General features: G+C 52.9%; 1 protein-coding gene and 1 long non-coding RNA gene across 4 annotated transcripts in view; one reads left to right on the forward strand and one right to left on the reverse strand.

Moving 5' to 3' along the window:
* The window catches only part of ABR (ABR activator of RhoGEF and GTPase), a 178,057-nt gene that overhangs the window by 128,745 nt on the left and 32,026 nt on the right, over positions 1-17,286 (forward strand). For all 3 annotated transcript variants that reach the window (XM_004267086.4, XM_033423303.2, XM_004267088.4), the window contains 7 exons: positions 1,429-1,594; positions 5,247-5,369; positions 5,730-5,805; positions 6,149-6,253; positions 7,170-7,244; positions 9,962-10,059; positions 10,458-10,589. In XM_004267086.4, coding sequence (XP_004267134.2) covers positions 1,429-1,594; positions 5,247-5,369; positions 5,730-5,805; positions 6,149-6,253; positions 7,170-7,244; positions 9,962-10,059; positions 10,458-10,589 — 775 coding nt within the window. The remainder of the gene's footprint in view (positions 1-1,428; positions 1,595-5,246; positions 5,370-5,729; positions 5,806-6,148; positions 6,254-7,169; positions 7,245-9,961; positions 10,060-10,457; positions 10,590-17,286) is intronic.
* Positions 1-17,286, reverse strand: part of LOC125962089 (uncharacterized) — a 279,527-nt gene that overhangs the window by 120,542 nt on the left and 141,699 nt on the right. The gene's annotated exons all lie outside the window — the stretch shown is intronic.

Here is a 17,286-nt window from a genome sequence, read left to right on the forward strand (position 1 = left end):
TGCTGGTATCGTTTATTGAGTGGTTATGCCATGCCAGGTGCCACGACAAATGCTTTGAATATATTATTTCTAATCTCCCCAGTGACTCCACAAAGTAGGTATTATTATCCCCATCTCACAGATGAGAGAAAAGGCTTAGAATAAAGTTAAATAAGTTGCCCGAGGTCGCACAACTGAAGTGGAGGAGATGGGATTTGAACCTTAATCTGACTTGAAAGCTTCTTTCCAGCTCCGTCACTATACCCAGTGATATGGGTGTCCCTGTGTCATGAGCAGAAAAGCTTATTCAGTATTCACTCCCACATCCTTCCACCTGTATTTCCTTATCATCTACGGTGTGCCAGGGGAGACAAGCCATATGCTCAGTGTTGCAGGGAGGTGCAAACCCAAGTCCTGGGGGAAGTGAGAGAAGGAGAGGTTATTATGAGTTTCAAAAGAAGGGATGACTCCCTGGAACTAGATGACATTTGAGATGATTCTAAAGCGGAGGTGACAGTCGTAAGTATACGTACCTCTGCCTGAAGTCCTTTGCCCAAGGCAGACGTTACTAGTGGACCATGGCACCGTTTCTCGTTAGACTTGGATGTGGCTTTGTTTTTTTAAGGTACATTCTCAGAGATTACTTCTTTTTTACTCCCTTTTTAAAAAATTTTATTTATTTTTGGCTGCGTTGGGTCTTCATTGCTGTGTGCGGGCTCTCTCTAGTTGCGGCGAGTGGGGGCCACTCTTTGTTGTGGTGCGTGGGCTTCCCATTGCGGTGGCTTCTATTGTTGCAGGGCACGGGCTCTAGGCACACGGGCTTCAGTAGCTGTGGCTCACGGGCTCTAGAGAGCAGGCTCAGTAGTTGTGGCGCACAGGCTTAGTTGTTCCACGGCATGTGGGATCTTCCCGGATCAGGGCTCGAACCCGTGTCCCCTGCATTGGCAGGCGGATTCTTAACCACTGCGCCACCAGGGAAGTCCCTTGGTTGTGGCTTTATAATCCTCAACTCAGTATCCCATGTGACCTCTGTTGATAAAAGTTGGCATTCAAAATAGCGTCTGTATTCTATCTCTAGCCTAGAAGATAATGAATATAAGCTAAGTATAGACAGGCTAGAAGGGAAGGAAGAGTGTGGGATGGGGAACAGGAAGGCATGAGACCACTCTTGCTCATACCCTAGAGGTTTGGGCTGTTTAAGAACATCAGTTGTTCTGGGCCAGAAGAATGACAGGCCCAAGGTCCAGAGCCCTTACTGCTGCCTGACCCTAGAACCCAACTCTCATAATTCCACGAGTGTTTCCTGATTAGGCTCCTCAAGGAGGGGGATCGTTCTTGCCTGTGATGAGTTCTTAGTAAATCCCTTTCAGGTGGTGTTTGGTTCCAGCAATTCAGGCCTGAAGATCCAAATTCCTCTCTGGCTCACATCTCCCTCTGACTTGTTTGCAGGAAGCACCAGCAATATGACTGCAAATGGTACATCCCCCTGGCTGACCTAGTGTTTCCATCCCCTGAGGAGTCTGAGGCCAGTCCCCAGGTGCACCCCTTCCCAGACCACGAGCTGGAGGACATGAAAATGAAGATCTCTGCCCTTAAGAGTGAAATCCAGAAGGAGGTAAGCAGAGCCTGGCCTCAGCTGGGGCAGGGAAGTAGGCCATTTTTATTGGGGCCCTTTGAACTGGGTGTGCCAGGGAGGTGGAGGGAGGGGAAGTGGTAAGGTTTGGGAGTCTGACAAGGGAGGCAGGATGTAAGAGTGGGAGGTCTTTCTTCATAGTCTTCAAGATACATTTATGTGCCCAGGGAAAGACTCTAACCATTAGCACAGAGCATATGGAGGGCGGGCCAAGGAGGGGTCAGTGCTCAGAATGCAGTGGGGTTAATTATGGGACGTTTCCTGGGGAACAGTGTATGCCAAACACTGCAGAATAGGAAAGCAAGAGAAGAAAAAGTCCTTCTTAAGGAAAAGCAAGATGTATGCAAGAGAAAGGACCTGGGAGGCCCCTCAGAAATGGACAGATCAAGTTGGCAAATAAATAACAGAGGGAGCCTTGAATATCACTTGATCTAAAAATGCACAGAAGCTTGTGTCCTGACAGAGAACTGAGATTCTGTCAAACACACATGGAACATTCACAGACTGCATAGGAAATCTCAAATTGAAAAGAAAAAATGATAGTGTACTGGTCATGTTCACAAACTACAGTGCAGTAAAATTAGAAATTAACAGCTAGAATATAGTTAAATATATGCCTGGGAAGTTAAAACTTTCAAGATAAAGAGGAAATCAAAATGGAAACTGCAAACTGTTTAGACCTGCTTGAAAATGAGAGCACTCCATGTCAAAACCCATGGGATGTAGCCAAAGTGCTCTTTAGAGGACAATGGATAGCCTTAAATTCACGTATTTGAAAACAGTGGCTAGAGGAAAGCACCTTACAGGCAGAGCCTTACCCATGAATGGAAGGAAGAGCGTGGAGGGGCTTGATTGGTTGGCCTGGTCTCTCCTCTTCACCCATCCAGGCTCGGCCTTAGGCCTAACCTCACCTGATGACCCTTCCCTGATGTCTGCCCGCTACAGTCTGGGTTGGGTGCCCAGCTTCCTGGTTCCAGACGTTTACCTCTTTGCTTTGCTTTGTTGGTACTGAATGAAAATTGCACGCTCTGCTTTCTCTTTTCCCCACTAGAATTTCAGCTCTAGTGAGGGGGCTGTTTGCTTCAGTCCTGTGCCCTAGTACTCAGCACGTAATAAATAGGTGCTTTGGGAACAGTTGTTGAGAAATACATGACCAAATGGCCTCTAAGGAGTCTTTAAACCCAGGCATCTCTCTTTGAACAGCGGAGAGGAAGACCATAGTAGTAACCCCAGGGATGTTTGGTTCAGGGGAATGTCCCAGGGCTGAGGGTCAGACTGCGGGTGCATCTGCCCAGAGGGAGCCCCCTGACAAGCACAGGTATCCTCCTCCTGAACAGCCAGGCTTACCCTGCCTCGGTGGAGCCCGTTTCCCCATCAGGCTCTGTCCAGCCTCCCCACTTCAGGGGCATCCTGCGTGCATGTTTCTCACCCGGTCCTGGGAGCAGCAGGCTTTGTGCCCTCCGTCCTTCCCCGGGTGTGCAGACATGGCCTTCTGCTTAGTTGAATCCATGCTTACACACCTCTACTGGCTGCTGGCTGCAGGGGTGTGCCAGATGCCTCGCAGACCTCCGTATCCAGTGGAGAATGAAGACATTCCTGTGTGTGACCACAGCATGTGACACAACGTGATAAGAGTCACTGGAGAGGCACAGTGTTGTTCTCTGAGTCACAAAAGAAGCAGCAATTTATTCTTTAATAGTATTTTTTTTTTTTTTTTTTTTTTTTGCGGTACGCAGGCCTCTCACTGTTGTGGCCTCTGCGGTTGCGGAGCACAGGCTCCGGACGCGCAGGCTCAGCAGCCATGGCTCACGGGCCCAGCCACTCCGTGGCACGTGGGATCCTCCCGGACCGGGGCACGAACCCGCGTCCCCTGCATCGGCAGGCGGACTCTCAACCACTGCGCCACCAGGGAAGCCCAATAGTATTTTTTAAACACAATTTTTTTTCTAATTACCAATGTAACACTAGCTTATTATAACAAGAAATGCTCACAATATCAAAGTGTATAGAGTAGAACTGATCATCATCACCCCACCATTATCACCAGTTTGAGGTGTATTCTTCTAGACTCTTCTATGCTTATACGTGTGTGTGTGTGTGTGTGTGTGTGTGTGTTTGTGTGTATGTATTTTTTAATGAGATTAGACTACACGTGCTGTTTTGCAATTTAATCTATCAGATCCTTTTTTTTTTTTTTTTTTGCGGTACGAGGGCCTCTCACTGCTGTGGCCTCTCCCGTTGCGGAGCACAGGCTCCGGATGCGCAGGCTCAGCGGCCATGGCTCACGGTCCCAGCCGCTCCGCGGCATGTGGGATCTTCTCGGACCGGGGCACGAACCCATGTCCCCTGCATTGGCAGGCGGACTCTCAACCACTGCGCCACCGGGGAAGCCCTATCAGATCCTTTGTAACAGCTGCATCCTCTTCTGTTGCTCGACTACATGACAACGTATTTGAGTCTTCAGCTTGTTTCTCGTTCTTTAATCTGCACTCATATTTCCCTCCAGTAGATTCCCTACAAGTGGGATGTCTGGGGCAGAGGGCTTGTGCATTTCATTACCAGATTTACGTCTGAAAAGTTTGCATCCGATCATGTTCTCCCCAGCATTGTGTCACAGTCACTGTTCCCCCACACTGTCACAGCACCAGCTGTGAGCAATTGTCACAATTTTGCCAGTCTAGTGGGTAAAAAAAAGTGCTTCAGAGATGCATTCTAACCGTGGAGCTTGAGGACGGCATTGGAACAGAGATATGAAACATGATAGCAGTTAATAAAAGGAAAGGGATCCTTTATAAAATATAAACTTGAAAAACTGGAGAAGGGAACACTGGCTGAGAGGGGGGACAGCTTGTTAGAGAACAGGGATAATAATAGTGTGATGCTGGGGTGGAGGGTGCAGGGGGCGAGTGACGGGACATCGGCTGGGCGTGGAAGCTGGAACCCAGCCAGGGGAGGCCCCGTGTGGGAGGCCAGAGGTGGGGTCTTTATGCTGAAAGGTGTCTGCAGTTTTTAAGCAGGGTGTCTCAGTGGTACCCGGGATCTAATTTATGGAGATGAATGAGTGACAACTCAGAGATGCTGATGCCACTGGAAGATTTTTATTACTTATATTTATTTTATTACTTATAGTTTCCAAGAGAAGGGGGCGTGCCACATGGGAGAGCACCAGGTTCGGTCAAGAGGCAGAAGGAGCGTGGGGAGTGCGTGGCCCAGAGCCTGGATTGTGTTTTCCACAGGAAACAACTTAGGACTGGCTAGTTTGAATAAGGCAGCAGGCCCTGGGCTAGAGTAGTGGTGTCTAGTTGCCCTGGGTTATCTAGGACAGAGGAAATATTGGATTGTGTGTGAGTTCGTTAAAGGAGATGGTTGGAGGTGTGGACTCAAGATCAATTGGTCTGCACACGAGAGAGGCACTCACAGAGGAGTCATTTACTAGCTTAGGATTTAGCATGTCCTGGGAGGAGCAGTTTTCTCTGGGGCTGGCTAGGCCCCCCAAGACATCAAATCATCATAAAATATAGAAAAGGGAAAAAAAAAATGATGACTACACAGGGGAATGTTGTACATAGAGCTACTGGGTGAGAAGTGGAGTCTGAGTGTGAAGAGAACCGTCTGTGCCCTCTGTCCCCCGCAGAAAGCCAACAAAGGACAGAGCCGGGCCATCGAGCGCCTGAAAAAGAAGATGTTTGAGAATGAGTTCTTGCTGCTGCTCAATTCCCCCACAATCCCATTTCGGATCCACAATCGGAATGGAAAGGTCAGAAGGGTGGGGATGGAACAGAGACAGTTCCTCGGTCCAGGGCTGCCCACTCTCTATAGCTCCTGGCCCTGACCCGTGGGAATCAGGGACTCAGGCCCCCAATTCCCAAGGAGGCTGCCATGGCTCCAGCCCTGGACTCCCTCTCCCCGCTGGTGGGGAGCCAGTGCCCTCTGCTGGCCATCACTGGCACTGCCACTCCTGTCACCAGGCTTCCTAGGAGGAAGGCCTTCCTCCTAGCTGCCCTTCTCCAAGCGTAGGGGTACCTGGGTAAAGGAGCTTCACTGTGGGCCCCAGGATCCAGAAATGTCCTTGGCCTGACTCTGGTCATCCTACTGAATTCTCTTCTCCTTTCTACAGAGCTACCTGTTCCTACTGTCCTCAGACTATGAGAGGTCAGAGTGGAGAGAAGCAATTCAGAAACTACAGAAGAAAGGTAAAACCCTGCCCCAGCTACGCTACCCTGATGGTGATTTGCTTAAGGCATACGATGAATTAGCAATAGGACTGACCCAAAGCCCAGGGCTGTCCAGCTCTCTGTCTCTTGCTCTTGTTGTCTCGTTACACACATTTGTGAACCTCTCTAGTTAGACCCTCCAATTCTTACCCCTCCAGCAGCACCCGTGACTATTCCCAGCTGAATGTCTACTCTCCCTCCCTGCCAGTGACCCACTCTGCCCCTAGAGCTCAGCTTTTTTCCTGCAGTAGCCCCCAAGGAAGAGTAGTAGGTCCTAGTGGACCTGTGGTGACATTCCCCTCTCTCTTGTCTCCTCCTGCAGATCTCCAGGCCTTTGTCCTGAGCTCAGTGGAGCTCCAGGTGCTCACGGGATCCTGTTTCAAACTTAGGACTGTACACAACATTCCTGTCACCAGCAATAAAGACGGTAAGATCTGGAACCCAAGGTTACTCAAATCAGCAGGTCCAAGCCCCCAGGGCATTGCTGGGGCCTTGCACAAAGACCTAGCTAGACACTCAGCTACAAACAGCTGATCTCTGCTCCGCTGGGCTGGGAAGACTCAGTTGCCAGGTACACAGTTTGAATAGGGGTTGTTCTCTGCTGAGTCTCCAGACAGCCCCCTCTACTCCCTGGCCACCTCTGGCTGGAGAGAAGATCTGGCGCCCTGGTGCACTGGGATTGTGTTGTTAATATGTTCCTGAGGTCGTCAGTTCATGGAAGCCAGTTCATGGAGCAGGGTGGTGGCGGAGGGGAAGGGTAGGTGGATGAGAGTAGTGTATGAGAAATACGGCTAAAAGTTTCCAGGGATCAGATCTTAGAAGGCCTTGAATGCCAAACAAGGGAGTATGTTGTTCAAGCTGAGGAGCCTGTGGGAGGTTCTGGAGTAAGGGAGGGGTTTGAAAGCAAGCTCTCCTCCACAGTGGGGGTCATCTGCCCCGTATGTCCCAAAGAGGAGGCAGAGCTGGACCTTCTCTTTGCTTGGCACAGAGTGACTTAATATTGGTTAATTTCAAATTTGGAAAGCTAAGCTGAGTCGGGCAGCCAGGGTTAGGCAGGATTCATGGGAGAGGGAAAGTGCCCCGCGGGAAATGGGACGAAGTCCCTGGCCCAGGAGGAAGGTGTGGACTGGCCACCCAGGCTGAGTGGAGGGAGAAAGGAGCATCGGCCCACATTCCCGGAAGCAGTGGACTGTGGCAGCTTCTTCATCTGGCCACCAGGTGGTGCTGTCGGACCAAGGCACAGACTGTCTCCCGCCCTTTCTGCATCCAACCAGCCTGGGGTGAGGAGGGGAAGAAGCAGGCCTCTCATCACCCCCTTCCCTGGGGGCTTTTCTCTCTTGCAGACGACGAGTCTCCAGGACTCTATGGCTTCCTCCATGTCATCGTCCACTCTGCCAAGGGGTTTAAACAGTCAGCCAGTAAGTACCCCTGACCAGCAGCCCCAGGGAGAGGCTGGGTGGACCATTGTTCATCCTTTCACAGAAAGTCCCTGTGGACCCATTGCATAGGGCCTCCCACTGCTCACCTGCTCTGCTCTTGTCTGCCCAGGCTGGGGCTCTGCCAGCTCCTCTGAGATGTGGGGCATTCCCCCAAAGGCCAGGAACCAGCTCCTCTTGGCGGGAGATCATCCCTGCCCTTTGTCTCCAAGGTCTGCTCTTCCCCAAGCCCTTCCCCACCCCCAGGTATCAGAAATACGGGGCTCCAATCCCACATCTGCCGATTACAAGCTGTGTGACCTTGGGCAAGTCACTTAACCTCTCTGAGCCTCAGCTTCTTTCTCCATAAAAGGCAGTCATGCTTGTTAATACAGACCTAAGAGCAGGCTTAAATATGACCTGTATGTGTAGTGCCAGCACACTGCCACACACACTTCTTTTTCCTTCTAAATCACCATCTACTACATCAGTGCAGTTCTTAGTATTTCACAAAATACAGTTCCATTTTTATCTAATTTTTCTCCCTGTAGGAATTTGTGAGTCAGTTAGACAGCTAAGTTTCTCCCCATTTGCCAGATGAGAAAACTGAGTCACAGAGAGATAAAAGGACTTAACATCACGTAGGATCAGAAACCCAGGGCTCCTGACTCCTCTCACTCCCTCTTTTCCCCTCTGGCGGATGAGATCTGCCCTTTGCCTCTTTCCCTGCAGAGCACCACGGAGAGGCTATGCCATTGGCTCGCAAACAGTCATTTAATAAACATTCACTGTGAAGCCTGAATTCCTGCAGTAAATCTGCCTCCCCTCTCTGTGTTCCCATCACCCCAGGGCAGCACCTGTCATACTGTTTTGTCACTTAAAAGCCTCTTCGGGCTTTCCTGGTGGCGCAGTGGTTGAGAGTCCGCCTGCCGATGCAGGGGACACGGGTTCGTGCCCCGGTCCGGGAAGATCCCACATGCCGCGGAGCGGCTGGGCCCGTGAGCCATGGCCACGGAGCCTGCGTGTCCGGAGCCTGTGCTCTGCAACAGGAGAGGCCACAGCAGTGAGAAGCCCGCATACGGCAAAAAAAAAAAAAAAAATTTGCCTCTTCTGCTATGAGTTCGTAGAGAACAGAAACCACATCTCCTTAATCCTTGGATGAACAGGAGCTCAGAAATGCTGAACAAAGTAGTTTATTTCCAGACACCTACTGTGTGCCTCGGTCCCTTACTAGATGCTGGAGAAAACGCACACGTGGCCAGCAAGTGGATAGTGCTTGACACGTTCAAAGCACTTTCAGGTGCGTTATCTGCTCTGATTCTCCTGGCATCCCTCTGAGGTCACTGATGCCATTCCCACTTGGCACACAAAGAGGCTGAGGCCCAGCAGGCTCCAGGGACTTTCCCAGGTGGCCCAGTAGGGCACACAGGTGGTGGCATCAAATCCATGTCTCTGACACTGAAGCCCACGTTTTTGCCTCTAGAGCAGCCCTTCTCTCGATATGGCCAGGACCACCCCTCTCATCACTCCAGGCTGTGCTGGTGGTACATGCGACAGCTTCCAGGACCCTCCCCACACCCACAGAATCCCCTGGCGAGGGGGTGGCCCAGGAATATCCCTGGTCAGTCAGCTCCTTGGGGCTGTGACACACACCCAAGTCTGCAGCCCACTGAGCTGGACCAGGTGCCCAGATGTCTCATGCTTACTGTCTCTCTGCATCCTTTTGGCTGGGATGGGCCTCAGGGAGCAGGCCCATTGGGGTGGGGCATCCCACTCCCCCAGAGCAGGGGTTTTACCTCTCAAACTGGGTCAGGGTGCTCAGACATGGGGTGAGGTGCTGCTACAGGGTCTCCCCTCACCTCCAGACCGTCCTCGCCTTCTCCTTCCCCCGGCCCCCTGACCCACTCAGGCATTCATTCTGACTCAGGGAGTTAAGCCTTGGGAATCTTCAGCCACGGCTTCTTGTCATAGTAAACTCGTTACATTAGGCCTGGGGTGCAGGCACCGTCGTCATTCCTGACTCACAGATGAGGGCAGGAAGGCACAGAGGTAGGGGGTCTGTGCAGAGCTGGGGTTTGACCTGGACAGTCTGACTGCAAAGCCCTTCCTTTTATCCCAGGAACTGTCCCCTGGCCCCTGACAAAGGGTTCGCTCGTAGCAGAATCAGTTAAGGGGCCCTTCACGCCCCTCCATCTCTCAGCCACCCAGACGCGTCTCTGCTCTGATGGAGGCCAGGGTGCGTCAGGCCTTCCGCGTCATTCCCCTGTTTACCTGCGCTCACAGCCTGTTGGGCTCGGATACCCGGTTACATCTAGTCTCTGTCATACCCAGTTAGAGGCAACTCAGGGATGGCTGTACCCGCTCTCCCTTCTGTAGGAAAGCCCTTCTGATGGAGGATGGCCCAGCTGGGCACCTCCTGGGGCCTGGGAGGGGCGCTTATGTCCATCCTCTGACCTCTGCCCCTGGCCTCATGATTCACACTGCAGAGGATTGGCTGTAGTGCCCCAAAGCCACCCTCCAACACACACCATTACCCTGGGAAACAGCCTTGGCACCACCCATGGAGGGGAAGACTGCCAGGGCCTGAGCCCGGGAGGGAGTGTGTGGATTTGCAGACCGCCCATGGGGATGCTGGGGGGACCGATGAGTGATCCCCCTTTCCCTCCCGGGTTCCTGAGCCTCGGGCCTCACTCGGTGTGTCTCTGCTTGTCCCCCCGCAGACCTGTACTGTACCCTGGAGGTGGATTCCTTTGGCTACTTTGTCAGCAAAGCCAAAACCAGGGTGTTCCGGGACACAACAGAGCCCAAGTGGGACGAGGTGAGTGGAGGGGCTGGTGTCCCCATGGGGACCCCTGGGCTTGTCCCCCACCGTGCCCATCCCACTCCTGGTGCTCATGTGCTATTGGCTGGTCCAGGACAGCCAAGCCTGCTGTTGGGCCAGCTCTGTCCCTCTGCCCCCTCTGCCCCCACCTCCCTGCTCCTCTGGCTCTGATCTCGGGTTTGTATTTACGGCGTTACAGCTCAAGCCCTAAACTCCACTTCCTCAGCGATTCGGAGGCCTCTGGATCTCCAGAGAAAGAGGACGCTGCGCCAGGCCTCACGGCGGTCCTCATAGCCCTACCTCACCCCCTCTCACCCTTGCAATGGTGGGGCGGGAAGCCACTGGGAAGCCAGGTCAGCTTTGGAGGTTCAGGACCCTGTCCCATCTTTCCCCAGGAGTTCGAGATTGAGCTGGAAGGGTCTCAGTCCCTGAGGATCCTGTGCTACGAGAAGTGTTATGACAAGACTAAGGTCAACAAGGACAACAACGAGATCGTGGACAAGATCATGGGCAAAGGGCAGATCCAGGTGAGAGGCAGGCACAGCCAGGGCACCAGGGCAAGGCTCGGGGAGCTGTCAGGAGGTGGTGCCAGTGGGGAAGGCGTCCTTCTCCTCCACCTTCTTGGTCAGGGTGATTGGCCTTTTGTGACTTGGGTTCAAAGCTGTTCTGAGAAGCGTTCCCCGAGGTGGTTATTCTCCCCTGCTGGAGATGGTGTCTTATTCTAACCCCAGAAGCCCACATGTGCCTGGTTCCTTGGGCTTCCACATCTGGTGCCAGTGGATCGTCCACACTCCTGCAGGACGGACAGTAAGGATGACAGCTACCTTTGTTTTCGCCTCCCATCTTTAGCCTACTAGTGGCTTTTTCCAGGAACACTGTGTTAAGAAGGATTCTGAGGCTGTATCCGTGAGAGCTGTGTTGGATTAGCCCTGTCTCCCATGGGAGGAGTGAGACCCCCCCCCCCCCCAAGCATTGGCCACTGGACCAGAAGGGCTTAGGATCCAGCTGAGTTGCTGGGGGCTGGTCTCTGACCTGTTGCTAGGGTTGCTGGGCTGACTCACCTGTGCCAGGAGTTCATTGGCTTAGGGTGGGTCCTGTGGTACGAGCAGGGGCAGGGTGAGAGTATATATGCCTCAGCTACGTTTTTCAGTGCCTTACAAATGTACAGAGGGAAAAGGGCTTTGTTTGCAGCCTGTGTCTTTGGAAGTTCTGCCAGTTTTGAAGATGGCTGCTGTGCACTTACCTGTCAAGGGGATGCAGGCTTGGAGGGGTGCCACTGAGTGTGGAGCTATCCACATTCCGTCTGGCACCTTGTATGGCCTCGTGCTTTTGACACAAGTAGCCTGCTTCGGGTGTGGATTCTCTGACCGTGAAGTCAAAGGAAATGGTAACTGACACCCTGCCATTGAGCTGTGGGCCTTGGGTACTCTAGGTTTCTTTTTAATTAAGTATTTTTTTTAAACGTCTTTCTTGGAGTATAATGGCTTCACAATGGTGTGTTGGTTTCTGCCTTATAACAAAGTGAACCAGCTATACGTATACATACAGGCTTCTTAACGGTTGCCCCAGATGTGATCTGGGTGCGGGGAGCAGAATGATGCTCTTTCACAGGAAGCATTTGTTCTCTGATGCACTGTTGAGGCTGCAGAGCTTGGTACCTGACTCTTGGCTGGGTGTCCTTGGTGGCAGTGTCCCCTTGGGGACTTGCGTGCGCCCCCCCGCCCCCGCCCCTGTCTCAGGCTCCTGTGTTTGAACAAGGGAGATGGCATCATTCAGCGGGGACCCAGCCATCTGCCTCATGTCACCCCATGTTCCTGAGCACATCCCTTCTTAATGCTGGGGACCTGCACCTCACTCTTCAGCACCGTTGCCAGGGAGATAGTGCTGCCAGGCAACCATGAGCCGGTCCTTCATTATTTAGGAAATGGGAGCTGATGAGAGTGAGCTCTAGATTCAGTCCCGGGAAGCTACTTCCTGCAGGGATGAGGATGGGGGCCCCATCTGCACATCCCCGGCCCGTCCAGCCCCGGGAGATACCCAGCCAAGAAGCGTGACCGGTGGCCACGCCCCTGGGTCATTTAGTGGCTGCAGGATGGAAGAGTTTAAAAGGGTGTCCTGGGCAGCCAGCTCAGTAAGCACCGTGGGCGCCAACCCCCCAGCACCCGGATTCCAGGGCTCGAAGGCATTGTCCCCACCTGGACTTGCAGCCCTGTTGCTTCCCTCCTTCTCACCGCTGTCAGCTGCACGGGCCCCAGGGGAAACACACCATAAATCATTACATCTTGGAGACAGGAGCAGATGGAGGCGGTGGGGGAAGGGGAGGAAGCCAGGTTATGTTTGGCAAAGCAGAAAGCACAGTCTGGTAAGGAAAATGTTTCTGTGTTTAAGCTTCGAGGAATGTTAAATGCCTGGGAGTTGATATTAAAAGAAACACAAACCTTCCTGCTGCCAGCTGACCTGGGCCTGTGAGCCTCCGGTTCAGAGACAGCGTCCTCTGGAGGGCTGTGAAGTTTCCCAGCCCTCAACTCCCCAAGGCCCAGGCCTTGTCCTCAGATGTGGAGCTGTCTTGCCCTCCTTCCTGTGGGTCAGAGGGCGGGCTGTCCCCACCAGGGGTGTGCCATGCCTTGGAAAGTCCTCTCACCCTGGGACTACCCTCGGAGCCACCCAGGATGACCGGGCTGGGTTGGAGAGACTGCACTGAACCCCACGGAGCCACAGAACGGTGTCTGTTCCCACAGCTCACTCCCACCTCCCCTCCCACCTCGTGTCCAAGGAAGAGAATTGGAACCAGCCTCTGGCCCTCGGTCCTGTTCCCCTTCAGCGGGCGCCGAGGATGGAGCTAAAGGTGGCCTCACAGTAGGGGCCGTGTTCAGGGGATGTTCAGGTGGCCTGAAAGCAAGGCAGGGGAAGAAGGCCCGCTCCTGTTGCTCCCACTTCTTTCTAAGCCTGTCCTCCCTCAGCTCATCTAGAGAACAGCGAGGGATCCCGTCTCCTAAGCTCCAGGCATTTGCTCCAAGATGAGTCTCCCTCTCTGGGTTGGCCTCATGTGGCAATGGGGGCAGGGACCCTGCAGCGGCAGGCTGGGGGGTGAGGAAGGGGCAGCAGTTAGTGACAGACAAATGGCAGCGCTAATCACCAACATGTGTGTCCAGCACTTGTGCTCTTGGAGGCCCGTTCCCAAATGTTCTCGTGTGATCCTTGCGACAGCTCTGTGAGGGAAAGGATGGTCGTACCCACCCCATGTTATAGATGAGGACACTGAGGCCCTGGTGCCTCCGCTGACGGTGAGCAGGGAAGGCCCTGCTCCCTCCTCTGTGCTGTGTCTCCATGGCCCAGGCCTTCATCAGGGGACGCCCCAGCCTGGGTGAAGGGCACTGCATGGCTAGTGGCCTGGAGAAGGAGCTGGGGTGATTTCCCAGCCCCGCATCCCTCTCCAGCCTTTGTCTGGAGTCCTCTTAGCTCCCCTCAGGGGACGTGTCTGCCTGGTGTACCTGGAAGGAAGCAGAATGAGTGTGCGTGGAAAAGAGCCAGGGAAGGGGGACTTCCTCTGCTTCTGCAGTGTGCCCCTCACGGACTGGCTGCTCTGAGGTGCAGGGGCCTGGCCTCAGGGAATCGACTGCCAGATTGGAAAGACGAGAGTATCGATATATGCCACGCCACTAGGGAACAAGGCAAGGTGCCAATAACGATGCTGGAGATGGTGGTGATGCTGGGCTGCTGATGGTGGGGGTGGGGGTGGGGGTGGGGGTGGTCACATCAGAGAGCTTTGCGTGAGCCCGCACTGGGCTAATGCTCACAGCTGTTACCCTGGGGGATCTTCACAGTACCCTGTGGGGTAGGAAAGTTATCACAGTTTTAAAGATGAGAAAGCTGAGGCACGAAAGGGTTAAGGAACCTGCCCAAGGCCAGGCAGCCAGAGGGTAGGAGAGCCTGGAGTCTCCAGAGCCCCTGCCCTGCCCTCTCCAGGGCAAGCCTCCCACCGTTCCCTGCATAATGAGATGGAAACTTGTGCTGCAGGAATTCAAACAAGGAGAGATCATTGTGGGCTGGAGTTAGGGAGGCTTCCAGGAGGAGGTGGAGTGAGGGATTTGAGAGCACTGGGTTTTTTAAATTCCAAAAGCAGTGTTTATATTAGAAAGAGAATTGCAATAATAATAATGAGACTTGAAACGTAATCACTGACCGTCCCTACTGCCACTCCTCTGAAACAGCCATCTTATTTTGTGCCTTTTCCCTTCCTCAGGTATACAGATTTTTATATGGTTTTAATGATGGTGCGTATTTTTTTTTTCTGTTTTCAAGTAGCATTACCATAAACCCCCTTTTTTCTCGGTCTGAACGTAGTCTTTATAATTACCTTTCTTGTTACATTGTCCAAAGTACTTTATAAAAATCATTTACATAATGGCCAGCACATTAATTACCATTTTAAGGCTCTGCTGTTCTAGCAAGGTGGGCAGGCTCTGCATCAGCAGAGAGCAGCGGGGTGGGCATTCTGGGGGAAGGGCCCACGTGGCCCAGAGCAGGGAGGGAGGCAGGAATGCACAGGGAGTATCCCAGGAAATTAAGGAGCCCGCCTGCCCTGGGCTGGAGGGGTTGTGAGCCGTGCAAGTAAGAGGGAGGTTGAAGGAATGAACGAAAAAAGGGGGATCGGTAGGGTTATAGCCAGAAGGAATCCTGGAGGGCATTTCATCCAATCCTGTTTTGAGGGGAGAAGGAAACTGAGACCAGAAAGGGTGAGTGACGTAGCCACAGTCACACAGCTCATTAGTGGTTGAGCAAAGGCTCCAGATTCGGGATCTTGATCCCAGTTTGGTGGTGCTTGGGCAGCTGCTGGGCAAATGAGTGAACGGGGCAGGGGGAGACCTGGATGTCAGCCTGTGACTCTTAGGGGTCAGCCCTTCGTCACTGCAAATTTAGTAGAAGATCCCACCAGCTTGGTGCATTTCTGAGCCCTCCCTTCCCTCCCCAGACCTCCAACTTCTCCATCCAGGCCACCCCCACTGTCTGCTTCCTCCCTGCTGCCCCGCCCCTGCCCAGCCCAGGAACCCCTCAGCCAGGAGGCCCCCCCTTCTTCTGCCTTGGCTCCCTGGCCCTAGGGGACTCCTGTATGTTTGTCCCAGTCTATTTCCAACCATGCTGCTCCAGGCTCCAGATGTGCTGTCCCCTACTGGGACCTGCTCCCAGGCTGATTAGCATATTCCCAGGATCCAGCCCTCGTTGACTGGCTGGGCCAGAGAGGAGAGTTCTCCCTGAGGACTTCACAGCTCAGTTCCTGCCACTGACTTCAGACTAGAGAGGGGTCTGAGACCTGGGATCCCCTTCATGCCCCTGCTCCCCCGCTTCCCAGCTCAGCCACAAGCCTGGGGACGGGCCCCCAACCTTCGGCCCTGTTCCCTCTGGAGGGACATAGCTACACTTTCCTGTGAGCCTGCTAGGGGTGGTCCCCTGGGCCATAGGAGAGCTCAAGACCCTGGGGTGAGCTGGGACAGGGTTCCAGGCCAAGAAGGAAGCTCTAGCTGTCCTAATGCCTGGAGTGGTAACTCCCTCTCACTCCCTCCACCCCATCCCCCTCATTGCAACATTTAGGCCCGTTGGGAGCCTCGCCCTCTGTCCTCTTCCCATCTGGAGCCTGGAGCCTGTGTCTGAAGGGGAAAGGAGGGTGATTTCTTTGACATTCTTGACCTGACCACTTGGAAGCTTGGAAGTGAGAGGTCAGAGCTATTAGAAATGACACTCAGAGGAGGTCATGAAGGCCAGTCCCCTGCCTTCAGGAGTTGGGTGTGTTCTCAGAGCCCAGATTGGTACATCTGACAATATCTAGACCTTCTTATTTTTTTGTTCAACTGTGGTAAGATACATATACCATGAAATGTACCATTTTCATGATTTTTAGGTTTACAATTCAGAGGCATTCATTAAGTACATTCACACTGTTGTGCAACCGTCACCACCATCCATCTCCAGAACCTTTCATCTTCCCAAACGGAACCTCCATACCCGTTAAACAGTAACTTTTCCATTCCTCCTCCCCCAGCCCCTGGCAACCAGCATTCTACTTTCTATGACTTTGACGATTTCTGGGTACCTTGTGTAAGTGGAATCCTGCAATACTTATCCTTCTGTGATTAGCTTACTTCACTTAGCACAGTGTCGTTAAGGTTCATCTATGTCGTATGGCAGCGTGTGTCAGAATTTCCTTCCTCTTTAAGGCTGCATAACATTATACGTATAGATCACATTTTGTTTATCCATGCATCCACCAATGGACATTTGGGTTGTTTCCGCCTTAGAGTTTCTTACTTTTAAGTGTGGAGAAGAGCGTGGTCTCTGAGGATGCAGATTTCTTAGCCTTCTTCACTCCAGACCCAGGGTTACCACGCCCCCTCCCCCACCCCTGGTTGCTCATCTCTCTCCAGCTGTCACAGGAGATCAGGCCCCCCAACCCCCCAGGACACAACTGGTCACCATTAGCCTCTTTTTAAGATTTTGTTTTATTTATGTATTTATTTATTTTTGGCTGCGTTGGGTCTTTGTTGCTGTGCGCGGGCTTTCTCTAGTTGTGGCAAGCGGGGCCTACTCTCCGTTGAGGTGCGTGGGCTTCTCATTGCGGTGGCTTCTCTTGTTGCAGAGCACGGGCTCTAGGTGCACGGGCTTCAGCAGTTGTGGCTCATGGGCTCCAGAGCACAGGCTCAGTAGTTGTAGCGCACAGGCTTAGTTGTTTCACGGCATGTGGGATCTTCCCGGACCAGGGCTCGAACCTGTGTCCCCTGCAATGGCAGGTGGATTCTTAACCACTGTGCCACCAGGGAAGCCCTAGCCTCTTTTTTTTTTTTTTTTTTTTGCGGTACGCGGGCCTCTCACTGTTGTGGCCTCTCCCGTTGCGGAGCACAGGCTCCGGTCACGCAGGCTCAGCGGCCATGGCTCACGGACCCAGCCGCTCCATGGCATGTGGGTGGGATCTTCCCGGACCGGGGCACGAACCCGTGTCCCCTGCATCGGCACGCGGACTTTCAACCACTGCGCCACCAGGGAAGCCCTAGCCTCTTTTTTTTTCAATCAATATTTTTTTATTGAAGTCTAGTTGATTTACAATGTTGGGTTAATTTCTGCTGTACAGCAAATTGATTCAGTTATACATATATACCCATCCTTTTTTTAATATTCTTTTCCATTGTGGTTTATCACAGGATATTGAGTATAGTTCTCCGTGTTATACAGTAG

Source organism: Orcinus orca, chromosome 19 (genome assembly GCF_937001465.1).
Source record: "Orcinus orca chromosome 19, mOrcOrc1.1, whole genome shotgun sequence".
Lineage (NCBI taxonomy): Eukaryota > Metazoa > Chordata > Mammalia > Artiodactyla > Delphinidae > Orcinus > Orcinus orca.